This window comes from Lepidochelys kempii, chromosome 11 (assembly GCF_965140265.1).
Source record: "Lepidochelys kempii isolate rLepKem1 chromosome 11, rLepKem1.hap2, whole genome shotgun sequence".
In the NCBI taxonomy this organism is placed as follows: domain Eukaryota; kingdom Metazoa; phylum Chordata; order Testudines; family Cheloniidae; genus Lepidochelys; species Lepidochelys kempii.
Genome location: NC_133266.1, coordinates 36,278,617 through 36,299,850, shown reverse-complemented (window position 1 = coordinate 36,299,850; position 21,234 = coordinate 36,278,617). Strand labels below are relative to the sequence as shown.

At 39.7% G+C, this 21,234-nt stretch overlaps 1 protein-coding gene across 6 annotated transcripts in view; it reads right to left on the bottom strand.

Moving 5' to 3' along the window:
* The window catches only part of CSRNP3 (cysteine and serine rich nuclear protein 3), a 161,171-nt gene that overhangs the window by 80,290 nt on the left and 59,647 nt on the right, over nt 1–21,234 (bottom strand). For 4 of the 6 annotated variants that reach the window (XM_073305691.1, XM_073305692.1, XM_073305694.1 and 1 more), the window contains exons 1-2: nt 13,808–13,896; nt 547–636 (exon numbers count right to left, since the gene is read on the bottom strand). Coding sequence is in view for 2 of the 6 variants with exons in the window: in XM_073305688.1 (XP_073161789.1) it covers nt 13,808–13,955 (148 nt within the window). In the remaining 4 variants the exon portion in view is untranslated. Of the gene's footprint in view, nt 1–546; nt 637–13,807; nt 13,979–21,234 lie in introns of those variants that run through there. The other 2 variants (XM_073305688.1, XM_073305689.1) reach the window with 1 other exon arrangement.

Here is a 21,234-nt window from a genome sequence, read left to right as displayed (position 1 = left end):
TTTGGGTCAGATAAGTCACACAGTATTGTTTCAATTCTTTGACTGGATAAGCATGCATGAACTTCAGTATAAATGTCGACATATGTTAGTTTATAATACAATTTCTGAAAACATTTCTTCATACAACTTCAAAATTCATTTTCCATGAACACATGTGCCAGCAAAACTAAACTGCTAAAATGTTTGCAGAAAGTTAACACAAAAGGGTGCAGGTATGCAAAACTGAACTCATTTGCAAAGCTGAGTGAAGATTCATGAACTTTTTTTTCCCTCCAGTATTCGATCAGTTCTAATTAAAGCTGATGGCAAGCGTTGACCTTGTAACAGCTTCTACTGCCAGTGGTAAACAGCACCAAACATAAAATTGCATTTGGGGAGCAAAATGTTTGTAACCAGTTTGGTGTTAACCATACAAACAAACCTTCTACGGACTTTTCAAACAGAACTGTATCTTTTGTACCAGCAACTGGTACAACTGTTTTAGACAGTTATACTAAATTTGGGCTATATAAATGTATGTACGTATGGACATGAGTAACTACTGACCTTGTGATCTCAAAGAACTCCAGTTTCTTTCAGGAGATTTTAGGCTGCTGAAACCATGTTTTCAGTCTGTAGATACTTTCTTAATTTTTCCTTAAGAGAATGAAATTCATATCTCATTATTGACAAAATGATACAATCAAACACCAACTGGTTAAGAAACCTTTAAAATTTCTAAATATTCTATTAGTAATGTCTCACATACTATAACAGGATACTTATTCAAGCAAGCATACAAATCACCTCATCTGTGCATAAAATCAACTAGCATGTGAGGAAAACAATTGCCAAAAAAGAGTATCAGTCTCATCTATCAGTAAGTCATATATATTATTTTTAATAATGGACATGAATTGCAGTTAACTTAAATTTAAGAATTTAAAATACTTCATTGTAGGAACAGTTGACCTGAGAATAGTTAAACAGATCTAGAATTTTTGACAACATTGCTGTTACTAATCTGATCCTGTCTATCCTTTGGCTTGCCATTCCACACATGCTCTTCTCCAGCTCATGACAACACTGCACAAAGACGGACTTTCTTGTATCTTTTCCTTGGTGGTCTACTGATCAGGATTCAGTGGCACTCTCACAGCCACAGCCTGGGTTTGATTCCCAGAAAGGGAAGGCTTCCCCTTTGCATAAATTAACCATTTCTGTTACGATATGCTAGGTACAGTCTGGAAACACACAACTCTGCTTTGGCTGGAAAAACCTAGAACACTCCAGTTAACATATATACAAAGCTCTTCCCTTTTTTGACTTTCTCAGAGAGATGTAATGAAAGATCAGTTACTTGAACAACAACAAAAAAAATCAAATTGCAGAAGAATAATAAATGCAACTTCTCTCCTTAAAAATCTGTTTTAGTAAATCCTTCTCAAAACCCATTTGTTTAAGCTTTCCTGTAAGTAACCGTTCTAATCAAATCACAACAGTTAATGACTTTTTTTAAAAAGTATAACCATTAAGGTACATATGCTAGCCAACTTTATGACCATGTAACTGCCCATGAAATCTTATTGAGTGTTTACCCCTGTATAAAGGGCCAGCATATGGTCAGTGCACCATTAAAGTCCTATCTAAGTTTTATTTTGAATTTCACCCATTGTCCTCACCTTTCGCCTAACCCAGCGGTTCTTAAACTGTGGGTTGGGACGCCAAAGTGGGTTGCAACCCCATTTTAATGGGGTCGCCAGAGGTGACGTTAGACTTGCTAAAGTCCGAGCCCCACCATCCAGGGCCAAAGTCCGAGGGCTTCAGCCTTGTGCAGCGGGGCTTAGGCATCAGCTTCCGTCCTGGGCAGCAGGGCTCAAGTTACAGGTCCCCTGCCCAGGGCTGAAGCCCTTGGGCTTTGGGCCCTCCCGACTGGGGTAGTAGGGCTCGGGCTTTGGCCCCACTGCCCACTGCAGCAGGATTCAGGCTTCAGTCCCCTCTCCTGGGCTCCTGTACGAATTTTTGTTGTCAGAAGGGGAGTCACAGTGTTATACCAATAAAATAAAAACCAGCAGGATCTTGTTAAAGGGGATAAGACAAAATGTCACATTTATTGTGAATACAAAAAGAACCATAGTAGTCAGTCAGTTATAGCTATAACATTTCATTCAGTTTCACATTCATTCACACGTTCGTTCACAAACACACACAAGTTCTGCAGATGCTGTATCGTTACCAGTCCTGAATGTAGCTTGAGATCGTGGCTTGGGTTCGTAGCTTGTGGCAGCTAACTGGCCAGGAAAGCCGGGCACAAGGAAGAGCTGGGTCTCTGTTGGGCATGCACCGATGCCCTTCCATGTTGGCAGCAGAATGTTACCCTTCAAAGTCTTCCATCTCACTCATCCTTTTTGTAGGCTTTAGTTTGAATCCAGAGTCTATAGGTCTTGCTGTGTCATGCTGCCTCTGGGTTCGGTGTGATTGATCACCCTTCAATTGCAGACATGACTTTCAGCCTAAGACCTGGCTTTGATGTTTCTTCAATTGTACTTTTGCTCTTTTCTTTTGAGGGTGGACTCCTCTTACTTTGTCAGGGCTGTTGTCTGCATCTTCAGCCGTTGGGTGTTTACACTTTATTTCATCAGGACAGGCTGGGGCTGGAGGTTGATTTCATCATCCATCCATACCTCATTCACACATCTAAACTAATAGGATTACAGCAGGGTTTTGAAAAAATGAAGGTTGCAGCAAGCTTTTACAAAACGGAGTGAGCATTTTAAAATGGAGTTGGGACAAGTTAAAATGGAGTTTGAGTTAAAATATAGACAAGTCTAATGAATGACAAACAGTGAGCAGAAGTTACAATGTTGAAACAGTGTAAATTTCAGCAATTTAAGCAGCAATTGGATTGAAAGTGAAACTCAATTAGCCAGTTATTGGGGTAACCGGTTTTATGAATGAATGTTGTTTCATTCATAAAACTTTGCTTATGAAGTTATATTAATAAAGTGAACAATTAAGAACAATTTCATTGATCAGTTCTACGACGGTGCCAAAGAACTGCTTTGAGAACTGCTTTCTCCAAACATTCCCTGTGTTAATCTTCTCTTGACCTGAGATGCAATCCTGGCTGTACTGAAGCCAATGGCAAAAGTCACATTAACTTCAGTGGGACCAGAATCTCAACCCTGGTGTTTATTTAGGACTCAATACTTCAGACTTTGAGTAACGTTATTAACATGAGCGGCCCCAGAGAGTGCATTGGTAGAGTCAGTCAAGCACATATCTTTGCAAGATTTAGCTGTTTGATGGTAAGGCCTTATAGAGCATTCATATTTAGCAGCTATATAAATACAGCATTCTAAGAATGCACACTCTAATTCATAAAATCTGGTTATGTTCTTCCTGCAAATATATTAAGAGAGACAGCAAAGATCAAAATTTTTATTATTTTGTAATACTTTAATGTTTTAATGGTGCATCAGCTCAAAGATTTTAGTGTCCCCTCCACTCCTGTCTACAGACAAAAGACACTAAATTAAATTTATTTGCTAGGTTTAATGGTGTACATAAAGTTAAAAACAACAACAATCAAAGTTAATTTAAAAATGTGTATGTCCATGGGGTGGGGGGTTTCCCCCCAAAACACAGAAACTCTATCACTGTGTTTGGTAAAATGTAGGTCACTTATTTGGTTTCCATAGTAACCATTGCTGAACTATAGCTCCATAGCTGACCATAGCCAATGGCTGCTTTCTTTGATAAACAGGTGAGATTACAAATAATACTGCTGTCTCACTTGAAACCAGAGAGCCAAAACAAGTGTTTTCCCATATCAAATGCAGATTCTGCACTACAACACTCTAAAAATGAGGACTACATTTTCAGAAGTCTTAAGTAACGTTAAGTGCTTCAGTTACTAGGTTTCCAGCATGATACACCCAAGGCCCAATTTTCAGAAGTTCTAAAAATCCACCAGTCAGCCTATATCTCAAGTTTGGGCATCCAAAATCCAAAGCATTCAGTAATATAAGTAAACTTTGAAAACATGAGTCTTAACTTCACATTAAAGATACATTGATATGATCATTAAACTCTAAACATCTGATAAATGGGACTGGTTTTGTTCTGGAAAAGGGGCAATCGCACCACTAGATTTAGAACTGGATGGCAATTTTTAAAATTGTTATTACATACTATTTCTCAATCAGCAGCAATACATTTATGCAGAGCAATCTGTTGCTGACACCAGATGAACACAATAGAAATTACTTAACTGCTTTGCAGGAAACAAGAGGACAACAGTATCAGGGAGAAAGTTACTTCATACAGCCTTTACACTAGCTTCCAGTATTTAGGATGAACACACTAACTGCTGTAGTGTTTCTCTTGTTACTTAAACTGGGTGGTGTATGAGCACATGTTCTGGGAGCAGTGGATTTACTAGCAGGTTACATCAGTTTGCACCCAATCCTTCCTCATGATTCTGCACAAAACCTCTGAAGTGAAAAAGAATGAGTCCTCCTCAGTGCACAAAGGATTTTCAACATTCTTGGTGCATTAAATTTCTTTGATCTAAGAAACCTGGCCAACTGTCATTTAGTTCACTCACCCATCTCTCCTCCCTTCTCTCACTTACCAACCAGCCAACTTCCAAACCTTCTGCAGGCTGACATGTTTGCCAAGTGAGATCTGCCACTCCCACCTCCTTGGTCTTACTGTGGAGAGGGGGTCACTGCTTGCCAACCTCCTCCTCCCTCCATGGGAGTGAGGGACTCTCTTCTCTTCTTCACACACGAGAGGTGACCCACACACTCAACAAGCTGTCTTCCCACCTTGCTACTGGCTTCTTCACTACATCTTCCCAGCATCTACTCTCTGCTCCTCCAGAAGCTCCTCCTAAACCCTTCTTGCCACCCCAAAAACTCACCTTGCTTTGCTATTGCCCCTCACTTCAAGAAACCCACTTATCTACCTCTTGATTGCCATGTTGCTAACACTTTGTCTGCCTCCAAATTGTCACCTGAGCTCTGAAATTGACTTGCTATATATGGCCTTGGGCAAATCACAATCTTACTCTGCTTTAATTTTTCATTTGTAACATAGGAATGATAATACCTCTGATACTCAAAATGAAGGTGCCTAAGAATCTCTAAGTATTATTATTACTTTACCAGAAAGCTGTTCTACAATTGTAATAAGGCTTCATTATTTTCCAGTATTTCCTTGTTCTATACTATCTGGAAAATTAGTAGGCGTGGTCTGCAGTCGGTCATAAACAAAGATTCATATTTATACGGTGATTCTACAATTACAATACTGATTAATGAAAACTGCCCTGGTGTGTTTGCTCTATTCCTCTGATGAAATAACATGTTCCAAAAATATTTTATACCTCTTCGCAATACATTATTATTCTTTGCAGATCAAAAATCAAAATGGTTGTCATGGAAACTGCAAAAAGTAGAACAAGTCAGTCATGACATAGCAATAGTAAATGGAAACTGTCTGCTGGGAAATCACTTACTGGCCCAAGTTTTCATTTTGGAAATGCTTGGGTGAATTTAACCAGAAAGTCAAATAGTTCTCAAATCCAAAACACAGTAGTATTAATCACAAAATAATATCCGTTATTGTAATCTTATGGTTAGAGTCTGGGAGGTAAGCAGTAATACCCCCATATTTTACAGATGGGCTACATGTGGCACAGAAAAGCTAACTCCAAAATTTTTAAAACTAGCCTCTAATTTCGAGTGCCTCAGTTTTTGCATTATTAGCCTGAGAAACATAGGGCTGATTTTGTGGGTGTTCAGTACCCACTACTCCCTACGTCTCTCAAGTCAGGCACTAAGAATGGAGGAATCCTAAATCAGAGACCACTTCTGAAAATTTTGGAATTAGACTTTCTGTGCCTCATCTGTGAAATGGAGATAATAATAGCATGCCTCACAGAAGTGTTCGGATGCTCAGTTCACTAGAGCGGAGAAAATTGGGTGGTGTGACAGTGACTGATGAAGGTTTATGACAGTGGAAAGCCAGTTAGATTTCCCTAAACTTTCATTTCAATACTTTCTAACTTTGGGGATTTTGTAAGAGATGTAGCATTTTTTATGATTTTTATGTATTTATTTGTTGGTGGGATTCCGGTCAGCTGGATTCCTTGAAACATACATTCATCCTTAACTTTTTGGTAGGAAATTGTTGTTGTTTTTTATTTGGGTACATACATTTAGAATAGGATACTATCCGATACTCATATTCCCTATGCTTACAATCAGAATCATCATCAATATGACAATGTTTAAAGATTTCTAAAAGTAAATGACAAATTTTAAGGTGCCCACGCTAAGTGTGTGTATGTAAAGCACAGACATACACAGAGCACCAAATCCTTTATGCTGATGGCACGTGAAGGTTCCCGAAATCTAGGCTTTACATCACCTACTCCCCCACTCTCTATAGGAAGCACAGCAGAGTGGGCTGTCTGGGGGCAGGAGCTAGCATAGTCAGTGCATGTGTTCTAATGATCCAGGTCCATTCCACCTGGCATAAATTACAGCAGCCATGTGGCCTGCGGCAGATATGAGTTCCGACCAGTCTCAGATGCCTGTGAGATTGCTGACAATTCTGATATAACAGAGAGTGAAATCCTGGTCCCAGTGAAATCAATAGAAAACTCCCATTAACTTCAGTTGTGCCAGGATTTCACCCCATTGTTTTTAGTGTTACAGTTTATGCTGCAAAAAATTATAAGCGCTTGAAGACAGAGCCTTACAATGGAATTGCCTTCTTAAATTAAAGATATTATCATTAAGATTGCTACCTATTTTGCTGTTTATTAATATACATTTATAATTACATTTATCTACAAAAATGTCCATTAAACATTTTAAAACCTGTGGAATGGAAGCTATCTGGATGGATCAGTAAAAGTTTAAATGCCAGTTTGTCTCCTGGTCAGGTTAGTCCCATGTATGGAAGAGGAAACTCAGGGGGACACAAATGCTCTGCAGAGCTTTTTTGGGGGAGCAGCTTTGGAGAGTACCCTCCTAATAATTTTACCCCCTCCTGACTCCTTGTTTAGCCAGAGGCTGATCCCTATGGGATATCCCCAGATGGATTTCTGTGGGGAAGAGGAGAGGAAAGAAAGGGAAAGCATAGTGCAGAGCTGGCATTGTCCACTTCTAGGTCTCCCTCTCCCTTCAAGGTCATGAATTTTACTCGTTTGCTCACAACCACACACAGAAACAGAGGGGAGCATTTAGCCCTAATGAAGGCCAAATATCTGCTTTAGTCATAAACACTGCATTATCACAGTATCTAAATCAATCAACTAACCAAAAATATAATTACGTCTTGAAATATGGTTTATTTTATTACTACTTTTATATACAAAATTTACTTGAAATTAACAACCTGGTTAAAAAACAGTCCCATTTTGCAGATCTCATAATTTTAAGATTCTTTAAAGACAGTTTTTTTAATTTATTGCCACATATATAAGAGATATTGTATACATATACTTCTGTTGTTGGTGTTGGGATCTCTTATGATGTAAAAGCCCCTTTTTATATTTAATTTAAAACTTAACATTCACTGCCTCATTCTGCTTAGAATTTGGGATTTTATTCATTGAGATGTAGCCTTCTCCTCTGCTGGTTTAACTACTTAATTATTCTAGCTGTCAAATGAACAACTCATGAAGTAGGCTAATAATGCCTGGGGATGTCCCAGAGTTCCATTGATTGTATTAAGTTCCACGAGTGTACTGGTTAAAATTCTATCCATAAGCCAAAAGTAACAAACTGGCACCCATTTACGAAGGTCAGATTGAAGTTTCTTTCAGCATATATACTACATGCTCAAATTATCAGAAAGCATCAGATTGCTTTATTTGTACGATGAATCTCAAAAACATGGGAGAGATACTAGTGCATTAGCTTCAAGATTTTGATTTTGTGATTTTTGTCAATGGTAGGTGTAAGTATTCCAGGTTTCCCACCCCTCTCCAGCCCAGTGGAATTCAAACACAGGTCTTAAAAATGTTTTACATTTGAAACACCAATAGAGTTTTAATGGTATCTATGTATTGAATTCACTGCACTTTTACGCACGTAAAATTTCTCACAAATTATGAAAAGAAGCATACATATCTCCATTAGACACTGCCAAGCAAATGGAAAATAATTTGATTCTATTTGTAAGAATTTGGCAAATATGAAAATATTTAACATTTTACTTTCATTACAAGGAATAACTAAGTATAGATATGGATAACAAGAGTGCATAGCACGATGTTTTTTCTTTTCAGTGATGTTCTGTGTCTCAGCAATCCCTTTGAGAACTGACTGATCTCCATATGTATTGTTAAGAGTGAACTGAACTCCTATGAATTGTTTTGGATTTTTACGAATAGTACTCTGGCTGCAAATGGACAGTGGTAGTCTAAACTTCAGGGAATACAGGTACAGAAGAAATATAATATTTCATAAAGCTAAGCCGAAGAGGAATGAATTTGAAAAGAAACAGTGGCCTCAGGGCTAGGTAAAAGCAAATGTGTCTCCCATCTCCTCAGAGTTGGAGCTATTGTTGTGGGTATAGTGTATGCTATGACAGTGAGGCAATATACAGAGACCTCCTCTGCATTCTACTAGTAGGGGCATAGGGGCTGGAACTAAGGGTGCTGGTGGTGCGGCAGCATCCCCTGACTTGAAGTGATTTCCATCATATACAGGGTTTCAGTCTGGTTCAATGGCTCTCAGCACCCCCACTATACAAATAGTTCCAGCACCCCCTGAGTAGGGGACCCAATTGTGAAACTCCCTCACATGACTAATCTTTGTGAGTAATCCTATTGACCTCAATGTGGTATTCTCCTTACAGTTGGAGATAGACAGTTAATTCTTTTTAATACTCACATTTTGAATGGCTGACTGCAAAGTAAAATTTACTGAGTGTAGGGAGCAAAAAGCAGGAATCCTAAGCTCACTAGCATCTGACTGAAAAGAAAAATGTTCTTCTAGAATACTCAAACCTGTTTCAGAAAATGTCCCAAACATTTTAATTTCTCACCTATGCTAGACTGACTATGACAGTCTCTTTCTAGAAAATATGGAACTAACAGAATTTGGGCAACAACTTTAACTAATCACAAGTTTTTAGAAAGGAAAAGCTCAGCTTTCCTAAAACTACATACTGTGTGGAGAGCAGGGAACCAGTCAAAAGTTCTTCAAATATTTTAAAAGAATTTTTGCATTTTTATTTCCTTTTTAAAATAAAGTCTCTATTTTTCTCAGACTTGGGGTCTGATTCAACATTGCCTCGCACCTTGTGCAGTCATTCCTGCCTGTGAAAACTGAGTGCAAAGTGAGCATAAAATGCTACTATTTTGATTTTGTAGCATGTTACAGCCACAAATGACTATGCAAGATGCAAACAGAGAACAAGGCTCATGTTCAAAACTTACTTATTCTCTTTTGCTTCACATCTCACATACCACGTACAGCAAGTCATGTAAGTATCACAACACTTAAACTGGCTGATTTACTTCATTGGTTTGTACTGTCTATTGCTGTAGCAGTCAGACACTTATTTCACAATTATTTTTTTTAAAAAGAAAATCTTACTAAGAAATTACCCACAATGAATCAAATTAACAAAGTACTGCCACTGCCTACAGAAATGTCAGTAAATAGGCTGCCGTTCTGTCAGGAATGAAACAAACAAAAACTAAGAACCCAAGCCAAAAATAATAAACAATGACTGTATCTTTCATCGAGCCCTGAAGCCTGTTCACTAGATTCAAGCTCTGGCAGACTGTCAAGTAAAATGAATTCCAGACTGAGAAAACCCTGTTACTGGGCTTGCAGAGTTCAGATTCAGAGCTCCCAAGCAATCACTATGTGGTAATGAGGTTGAGGTGGTTCTCACAAATAACTAGGTCCCAAACCATTTTAATTTGTATAAATCTTCAATACCACTTTTAATTCAATGAGAAGTAAACAGAAAAGGTTGAATTTTCAAAAATACTTATCATTGGCCTAACTCTGCTCCCACTGAGGTTCATGGTAAAACTCCCTGCGGAGTCCCATCAACTTTGAGTGCTTTTGAAAATCGGTCAAAGTCAGGGCAGAGGCTAGAGCAGAGGTTCTATATGTTCATAGGAAGTTGCTCCACTCTCACTTAGTTATTACTTCCAGGTGTATTTCAAAGGTTGCACTGAACAGCTTGACCTTGAAATTAACATGGTATTGTCTGTTCCAAGGTCCATGCTCACCACCTCCTAGGCAGCCACAAATGTCTGCCAATAAAAAGTCCATGTATTACTATTATTACTCATTTATATAAATTATACATAGAACCACAGAAGTATAGGACTGGAAGGGACTTCAATAGGTCATCTAAACCAGTCCCACGCACTCAAGGCAGAACTAAGTAATAACTAGACCAGTGGTTCTCAAACTTTTGTACTGGTGACCCCTTTCACATAGCAAGCCTCTGAGTGTGACCCCCCCCCATAATAAATTAAAAACACTTTTATATATATTTAACACCATTATAAATGCTGGAGGCAAAGTGGGGTTTGGGGTGGAGGCTGACAGCTTGTGTACCCCCATGTAATAATCTCACAACCCTCTGAGGTGTCCTGACCCCCAGCTTGAGAACCCCTGAACTAGACCATTCCTGACTGGTGTTTGTCTAAACTGTTCTTTAAAATCGCCAATGACAGATTCCACAACCTCCCTAGACAATTTGTTCCAGCGCTTAACAACCCCAAGGTCTAACCTAAACCTCCCTTTCTGCAATTTAAGCCTATTGCTTCTTGTCCTATCATCAGAGGTTAAGGAGAATAATTTTTTACTCTTCTCCTTTTATGTACTTAAACGGTTATGTCCCCCCTTAGTCTTCTCTTCTCCAGACTAAACAAGCCCATTTTTAAAATCTTTCCTCATAGGTCTGGTTTTCTAGACCTTTAATAGTTTTTGTTGCTCTCCTCCGGACTTTCTCCAATTTATCCACATCTTTCCTGAAATGTGGTGCCTAGAAGTGGACACAGTACTCAAACTGAAGCCTTACCAGCACAGAGTAGAGTGGAAGAATTACTTCTTCTTGTGTCTTGCTTACAACACTCCTGCTGATACATCCCAGAATTATGTTCACTTTTTTTGCAACAGTATGACACTGACTCTTATTTAGCTTGTGATTCACTATGACCCCCCAGATCCCTTTCCATAGTACTCCTTCCAAGACCATCACTTCCAATTTGGCAATTGTTCCTTCCTAAGTGGAGTACTTTGCATTTGTCCTTATTGAATTTCATCCTATTTTCTTCAGACTATTTCTCCAGTTTGTCCAGATCATTTTGAATTTTAATCCAATCCTCCAAAGCACTTGCAACCTCTACCAGCTTGGTATCCTCCACAAACTTTATAAAAGTGTCCTCTCTATGCCACTGTCTAAATCAATGATGAAGATATTGAACAGAACTGGACGCATGACCCATCCCTCTTAATATGCCCTTCCAGCTTGACTATGAATCACTGATAACTACTTCATGGGAACGGTTTTCCAACCAGTTATGCTTCCACCTTATAGTAGCTCAATTTAGGTTATACTTCCCTAGTTTGTTTATGACAAGGTACAGTAATGTGAAACAGTATCAAAAGCCTTACTACAAAGTCAAGATACACATCTACTGCTTTCCACAAGGCTTGTTACCTTGTCAAAGAAAGTTATCAGGTTGGTTTGACATGATTTGTTCTTGACAAATCCATGTTGATTGTTACTTATCACCTTATTATCTTCTAGGTGCTTGTAAACTGATTGCTTGATTATTTGCTCCATTATCTTTTTGGGTGATGAAGTTATGCTCACTGCTCTGTAATTCCGCAGGTTGTCCTCATTCCCCTTTTTATAGAGGAGGGCAAACATTGTGCCCGTCCTCTAAAATCTCTCCTGTCTTCCATGAGTTTTCTAAGCTAATCGCTAATGGCTCAGATATCTCCTCAGTAAACTCCTTGAGTATTTTAGGATGTATTTCATCAGGCCCTACTGACTTGAAGACATCTGACTTGTCTAAGGGCTTGTCTACACTGGAAATTTGCAGCGCTGCAACTTTCTCACTTAGGGCTGGGAAAGAACACCTCCCTGAGCGCAGCAGTTTCAGCACGTAAAGCGCCAGTGTAGACAGCGCTCCCAGTGCTGTGAGCTGCGCTGCTTGTGGAGATGGTTTTTTTAGAGCGCTGGGAGAGCTCTCTCCCAGCGCTGTGCCGCGACCACACAAGGCACGTTAAGAGCGCTGCAGTAGCAGCGCTTTAGTGTTGCCAATGTAGACTAGCCCTAAGTCATTTTTAACTTCTTGTTTCCCTATTTTAGCCTCATCTCCTACCTCATTTTCACTGGCGTTCACTATGTCCCATGCTACTAACCTGATTGGTGAAAACTGAAACAAGAAAGGCATTTAGCACTTCTGACATTTCCACATTTTCTGTTATCCCCCCCACTGAGTAACAGGCCTACCCTGTCCTTGGTCGTCTTCTTACTTCTAACACATTTGCTAGTTTAATCTCATTTTCTGCCTTGGCCATTCTAATACTGTCCGTCCGTGCTTGTGGGGTTTTTTTTATATTCATTATTTGCAATTTCTACCTGGCTTCCACTTTTTGCAGGACTTTCTTTTGAGATTCAGATAATTGAAGATCTCCTGGTTAAGCCAGGGTGGTCTCTTGCCATACTTCCTATCTTTCCACGCAGTAGAATAGTTTGCTCTTGTGTCTTTAATAATGTCTTTTTGAAAAAGCACCCACTCTCTTGAACTGTTTTCCCCTTAAACTTGATTCCCATGGGATCTTACCTACCAACTCCCTGAGTTTGCTAATGTACGCCTTCCCGAATCCATTATCTTTATTCTGCTGTTTTCCTTCTTACCTTTCCTTAAAATCATGAACTCTGTCATTTTATGATCACTTTCACCTAAGCTGCCTTCCACTTTCAGATTCTGAAACATGATGAACATGTGGTTGTGTGTGGCTTCAGAAGGCTCATGCAAGTTCAGCCTTTCATGCCTTTTCTACATTGAGAATAAATCCTAAGAAAAACAGCATTGTACATTAACTTGTTCATGTTCATATTATGACAGGGTCATGAGTGGGATGTATGAGGGAAGGTTTCAAGAAACGTTCCCTTCCTTTTCATGCCTCATACAAGGACCAAACACAACTGCAATCAAAGGAGTGAAGACACTGCTCTCTTGGTTAACTCCTGTAGGTGCACTTTGTCCATAGGGGATGGAGGAGGGGCAGGAATCTCCATAAGCTTCCTATGTAGTAGCCCACAGAGCTAGGAGCAGCCACACTACCACAGAAGTTGGAGCAACCTGCACTCACTCTTATGGACAGAATAGGCCAAATCCAGACATGGAGTAAGCAGGTGCACAGGACATCAGTTTTACTTTTAGATCTGTATATTTCAGTAATAGCCGATTTCTTCGTACAAAAATGAACAAATAGAAATCTGTTCTTCAACATCATTGGAAATCTTCAGAGGGGAAAAAGTCTATGTTGCATTCTCTCTAACAAGCAGATAAGACATTATTATGTAATCTAATTTAACTTCTGAAGCTCAGTTTCTAGTTGTTGAATAAATACCTACCATTGGCAGGCTTGGGCAATTTTTTTGTCCTACTAACAAACACTTCAGTTGATAAACACAGAACAATTACTTGAAACAAACATTGATATCATCAGTAAAAAATCATTTTAAAAAACAGCTGCATCCTTCTAAGCCGGTACATTGTTCCTTTTTGCACCTTACATATGACTTTAGTACTTACAGGTAAAATGATCAGAAGCAGATGGACTGACACTATCGGCACCATCAGCACTTTTACTGCTAGAAACTTCATCGTCTGATTCCTGTACAGAAGAGCAGGGTGAGAAGCCGTCAACTCCTTCAAACTTCCTCTTTAAAATTCCATTCATAGCTGCAATGCTGTCACATGTACCTGTAACAGGAACAGGAGCAATGAAGCATTTGAAATATTTGACCGCTGACTGCAATCAAAGTCTGAAATTCAATTTTTTTATGCAAGTTTTCAGACAAAACGTGGCTACTACATCCAGCTGAATGACAGTATACTGGGACTTGTTAAACTGACCAAAAGAAATTTTAAAAAATTTATCTACCTCATGGACATCATTACTTAAATTCTGTACTCTCTTTAATGAAAGAATTTAATTCTATCAGCACAGTCAAAGGCCTAGAATTAAACTCTTGCACAGAAAAAAATAATCCATAATTCTTAACAAAGGAACAAATTCAGAGCTGGAGTAAAGTGATGTAACCAAGCAGAAGTCTGAATACCCTTTTACACCCTTTTACCCTTTTACACCAGGTTTGAATTTGCCCAGTACGCAGAAACATTAAATGAGGAATCAAGTACATTTATTTCAGACAATACATGATTTTTCATTAACAAGCACAAGTGGTCTTTCAGGCCCTGTGCATAAGATTTAAAAAGGCTGATTGAGATAATTTTCCTTAAGAAAATCCTAAGATTACTTTTTATATTTTTTAAAAAGCAAAATATTTAATACCTTGCCTATTGCTTTATTTACAAATGTGCCTTACAGTGGAATTCAGGTTTACTAATAACCACCAATAGTGGTCATTTTATGAAGTGGATCTAAAATGATTTCCCATAAGTCATTAATTTCAGTATTGCAGATGTATTTACCCTTTTCCTACATTGATCAGTGGAAAATCAACTGTAAGGAGCAGATAAGAAGCAATTTCTTTGATGCTTTCAAAGTAGGGAAGAATTTCAGACGTTTGAGTGCCACTTGCTTGTACTGTAAAAAGAAAAGGAGTACTTGTGGCACCTTAGAGACTAACAAATTTATTTGAGCATAACAGCGAATTTATAACCCATCTGATTTGTCTTGTCATTAAAATTCTCTAGTAAAATTAATTCTGCCTTTGCAAGATGGAGGTTTTATATCTATGGACATGTCTGATTTGGGAAATTCTTTAGTTTGGATCTGGAATTAATGCAATATAACGCTAAAACCAAGGGATTTCCTAAACTGATCCTCATAACAGAAGTGCTTTATACACTTGCCTTACAGATTCCACTAAAGATGAACCTTTACAAATTATATGTGAATTATATACATGTGAACCTGTTTGTCATGGTTCTCCTTTCCCCTTTGTTGTTTAGGAAAGATCTGTTTTCTTCAAAGGGATTTTTCCAGGCTGGACAGATGTCCCACCTTGATTCAAAACCCAGATGTAATTCCTCCCTGGTCCAAGAGCAGGTTTGCAGAGAAAGCATTTCATGCCTACCCTTGGGACAGGGGATATAGCACCTTGCATCATTTTACAGTGACCTCTGCAGCAGATTTAAGAGCAACAGTATGGGTTTCAGAGTCCGTCAATAAAACAATCATGAGTAAAAAACAGAGGAAAAAGGTGGGTCCTGGGAGGCACATACAGGACCTTCTCCACCCTATTTCCCCTCCCCCAAATGTCTCCCTTGCAAACTATCTTTTCCCACTACCTCCTGCAGTGCTTACAGCACCGAATTTGTGAAATCACTATGATTTCCATAGCAACAGACTGCAACATCAAAGCCGAAGGATTATGGCTGTACAAGAGAGTAAAAAGGAGCAGCTGGAGTGTGAAGAAGAAAACACTCATGTTCAACCATCTCTAAGAATAGACAGGGGAATGCTGAGAGAGGCTGACAAAGTAAGCTGTTTATTGTTTCAACTAGACATGGGTCAAACCAACACCTCAGAATCAAACACATCCCTAGGGTGTGGGTAGAAGAGGCTTCAAAATCCAAACCCAAAAATCAGACCTGTATCATAATCAAGAGGGATGAGGCAAACCAAAACCCCAACTCTAAGTATCTTTAAACTGTGAGGTATTAGAAACCTCAGATCTGAATTTCATACAGCCCAGGATTATCTCCAGATAAATACCCATTTGTCAGACATGCCCTGCTACAAATTGTACAATATGATGGCTAGATGACTAATACAGGCATCGTACACATCAATAGAACTGTTCAAGGTGGTGAGCAGCAGTGGAATCTGGGATGTTTACAAATGGTAACCAGAAACGAGTATTTCTGACTGAGAAGAATATTTGAATTTCTCTGCAAAGATTGCTTTCACCCGGACTAAGCATCATGCCTTCATGGCAGAAGAGCCATTTCAAAGAGTGGATACCGTCATTTCAGTTTGAACTGAAATTAGTTTTGCTCCATTAAGTTCTACAGGACCTTTAAGCAATGATCTGCAAGTTAGATCCATATTACTCCTGTCTGCTGAAGGCCATCGAGGAGGTGTTAGGGCCTTTATTGAAGTGGATTGTCAATACCTCCCAGGAGGAAGGCAAGATGTTTGCTTCTATGAAAGTGACAGCTATTCATTGTTTTGTCTTGAATATCTCTCTTTCTTGGGAAAGTTATTGAAAAGGTTGTTGTCGCAATGCAGTCAAGATGGTGGTACAGAAGCTACATGGATATATTGCGTATGATATCCTTCTGGTAGTGGCGATGAATGAAGATCAGGGACCCTGTTAGAACTTCAATACCAGCTGCCTTCTATACTGTTGACATGACTATCCATGCTAACAGGGATAGGTGGTATCACCCTTGAGAGTCGCCACTTTTCTTTCTTTCTATGAGAACTTGGAGGATAATTTTGAGAAATTGCTCTGAATATTTCCTCTTGTTGGGCTTCCGCTGGATTCCATTTTGTCACTCCTCCCATACAATCCATATGTGGAGAGTTTTTAGGTGGGTACTGAGGAGATAACGATTATGGTATTTCTTGTGTGCTGATGACAAAACTCATATTTCCATTTCATCTGACTTAGTCAGTATGAGTGAGTGACTTGTCTACTGCCTAACAGAATGGGGCCTAAATAAGGGTTAGGGCTCAGTATGGATAAGACTGAGGTGATGTTTGGTGGCTGGGAGAAGAAATTGGGAGAACTGGGATATTTCAGTTTCCTTGATTAAGTATATCTGGCATTTGTAATATAGGTTCACAAACTTGAGAGTCCTATATGAGTCTCATCTGAGTTTTGAATAGCTAAGCAACAGAAATAACCAACAACACTTTTTGACATCTGGGTATGAGCAAGTCTGATCCTCACTGCTACCTGGAAAGTTTGGGTTCCCAGATGCAGAGCATATTGGAAAGTGTGGATGAAGAAGACATGCTGTCTACTATTCAGGAGCTCAGATACCACAGTGATAGATTAAATGGTTCACACATAATAGGTACTGAAAAGGAGGATCCCTTGATACCATTTGTATCAACAGTTGCCACCCCAGAAGTCAATACTCCCCACATTCTACCTGCACAGTAATAAATAAGGAATGCTCATAAGAAAAAGGTTACTATTATTCTGGGGTGTGTTAACAGGAGTATTGTACATAAGATAAGGGAACGTAACTGTCCCATTCTACTCGGCATTGGTGAGTACTCATAGCTGGGGTACTAGAGTATCTAGTTCCGGGCACTACACTTTAAGAAAGATGGGGACAAATTGTTCTCCTCTGGACTCTGTCCAATGATAAAAAGTTTGGAAAACCTGAGGTATGAGGAAAGGTTAAAAAAACTGGACATCTTTAGTTTGGAAAAAAGAAGATTGAGTGGGTACCCGGTGCAAGTCTTCAAATATATTAAGGGCTGTTATAACAAGGATTGTGATGAATTGTTCTCCATGTCCTCCGTAGGCAGGACAAGAAATAATAGGTTTACTCTGCAGCAAGGGAGATTTTAGATTAGATATTAAGAAAAACTGTCTAACTATAAGGGTAGTTAAGCACTGGAATAGGCTTCCAAAAGAGGTTGTGGAATCCCCATCATTGGAGACTTTTAAGAACAGGTTGGACAAACACTTGTCAGGGATGATCTAGGTTTACTTGGCCCTGCCTCAGCGCTGGGGGCTGGACTAGGTGACCTCTCACAGTCCCTTCCAGCCCTACATTTCTATGATTCTATGCCCCTCGTAGGCATGTCTACCATCCAATACATTGCAGCCATATTACTGCTTATAACAATATTTTCTGCACCTTAACAGGATCCAAAGCTCTCAGTGGAAGGGAAAACACATAAAACACATGGTAATAGAAGACCATACATCCAACAAAGGGTGACTGACAAACAATGCCTTACCCTCTCAAAATGTGGTATGCTGTGGCAGGAGATAAGTAGCCAGACAAACACTACATATTCAGCAGTGGAGCCACAAAGGTTTTGATACCCATTCTCTTGATATCGTGCAACTTAGGGACTGATACCAGGCCCTGCAGGACACACATCTGAGTGAGTACAGAGTGTGAGGGACTGCAGGCCTCAATCCCAGGCCCATGGGTCTCAGGCAATGCTCAGGGCACGACCAACACCAAGCAGCTCACCTGAGCCACCAGAGAAGGGAACCAGTGAAGTGCTAGCTTGCAGATAGCCTTACCCCCAAAGCTCCTGATTGGGGGGGGGGGGCGTGGTACATCCAGTACTTCTAATTGTCTGAGGAGCTCTGTATAAACCAGGAAGTTGTCTGAGCAACTAGGGGAATCTCAGGCGGGCTGCTACTATGGATCCTTCTGGCTTACCTGATCCTTGAGTCCTGTATTCCCACCTGATTCTAGTTCCCAACTCCCCATCTGCTCCTAGTTCCTGTACTCCTAGTCCCAGACCCTTGTCTATTCCCAGTTCCTGCTTTCCTCCTGCCTTACTCCAGGTCCTTGCTCCTGTGCCTTACCCCTGATGCCCTTGACCTTTGGCTTGGCACCTGACTCGGTCTCAGACTCTGATCCCTGCCTTGGCACTGGACTCTGTCTCCAGCTCTAATCTTCAGTTTGGTACCTCATGCTATCTTCGGGTCTGACCTTTGGCTCCAACAACTAGGCCTGACCACTCACAAACTGGTCATTACCCAAAGCACAGAACAGTGACAGAGAAAATAAGGGCTGCATGGACAGAAAGCAAGATATACAGAGGTGGAACTCCTGTTAGAAAGCATGGACCAAAAGGCACAGGAACTACAAAATGCTCTGATCATCACCGAAACATGAGCAAGTCATGACATGTCATAGATAATAAAGACATGCCTGTAATCACATCATAACAGGTCATAGAGAACCATACCATGCACAGACATATCATAGCAACAAGTATACCCTGAAGAAACATAAGCAGGCCGCTACGTTTCCTCACAGCATCCACTGTACAGAGGCAAAAGACTGTTCCCAGTAACATGAAAATACCACAATGCTTGTGGCATGGATAGAGATACTGAAATCAAAAGACTGTAAGGCTCAGCACCCTCGATTACCAGTTAGCTCTCCACTCCATTCTACCTTCCATTGGCACACACTGGGGCAGCTGTGTGCGGCAGCCAGGGATCTGCTGCATCAAATCAGCAGTTTTAGTGGGAGGGGGAAAAATGGGAGGAAGTTCAATGCATATTACTGTATCCAAAGACAAATGGGAAAGTTGACAATATGACTCTTTTGCATAGTTATTTAATAAATGTCTAATTGTTAAGCTGTTTCCTGGTTTGAGCGAGCAGCTTGCTGACTCACAGCTGAACAACAACCTGGCACTAGGGTCTTCCATGTTTGCTGATTTATTCCATGCCACTCCTCGAAGTGCTCACAGTGCCTGTGTTTCACATCATCCCCTGCCACCAGCATCACACTACTTACCACCTTAACATGGCACTGATACACAACAGGAACAAACAAAGGTAAAAATAGAGGAAGCAATACTAACACAGGCAATTCCAACCACATGTATTCACGGCTGTGAGCCGTAAATCAAACACCAGTTGCTGGGCATAGATAGGGATTCTCATAGGAATTGGCAACTTGCTGCAGCAGACGGGCTTGCTGAGAGAAGAAAAGGTTTTTTTTAACCAACCTCAATCTTCCTCCAGTCTGAAGAAACTAGTCTTGTGGTTATCATTTAGCCAGTTATCTAGCTGCACAACTGCACTGACAGGCAAAGCAAGAGTCTGCAGACCTTCATGGAAACAGGCGCATCCCTTCCACAGTGCCAGGTAACTGTCAGCCACCATAAATTTAGAGAGCTCAAAAAAAACATTTTAAACACTTGATTATAAAATATTGCTTGTAGACCAGGAGATATTGAAATTAATCATATAATCAAGTTCCATCTACACTAGGAATCCAAGAGAAAGATCATGTATAATAGAACACTGTCTGTACTGATCCCCTTCCACACCTGGGAAGTCTGGGAAATTTGTTAGACCATAACCACCATTTCATTGTAATGTTCCTTTGGAAAGAATATGTCTCTGAACAACAGTGAAAGGGCCGAAAAGCTTTGTGGGAATTACTGAAAAGAGATTTTGAAGGAGATAAAGTGCTGTACTGAAGGTCCCTAAAGAAGCTTTTTGTTCATTATGGTGTCATCTCTTGACGTTGCAATGCAAAATTAACCCTAGAAAAAACAACTCAAAAAAGCCAAACCTCTGGTACTTCACTGGCACCAGAGGAGAAATTCAAAACCACAAAGATCAGCTATGTCAGTTGTGCTGCACAGGGAGAAGTAAAAACCTCTCCTATCTTCCACTCCAGCCATTGCTTTGAAAGGTGATAAAAGATACCTAAAAGACCAGATAACAGACTGGAATGTGACAATAAGAAATCAACAAAATCCTCATGCAATGACAAAGGCAATGACAAATGACTCAAATGGCACTTTCTTCCTAATCGTAATTTGAAAATAAACTGACTATTCCGCAAAACTGAACACAATAGCACACTGTTCACATAAGATCACATTTGAAATAGACAAATCCCACAGACGAACAGTTATGGCATATATTTATGAAGAATAAACCTCAGATACATCCCATATAAAATAGCCATAACATAAACAAATATGAAAAGATAAATTATATACTGTTGTGCTTTAGATGAAAATCTCACTATAGGAATCAGTCTTTGACTGAAGCTCAGAAAGAAGAAAAGCTCGGGAACACACTGGGTAATACTGTACCTCAAAGCAGCACGCTGGAACCCCCATATTCATCACCGTCATGTAAATTATATGTTTTGTACAAGGTATGCCATGTAAAATATCGTATGAAAGGTCATGATTTGATGAAACCCATTGTTTTCAAAAAATGTGTATCGTTAGTGTGTATCAAGTTATGAGATTCTGCTATATGGTTGGTTTCAGAGTAACAGCCGTGTTAGTCTGTATTCGCAAA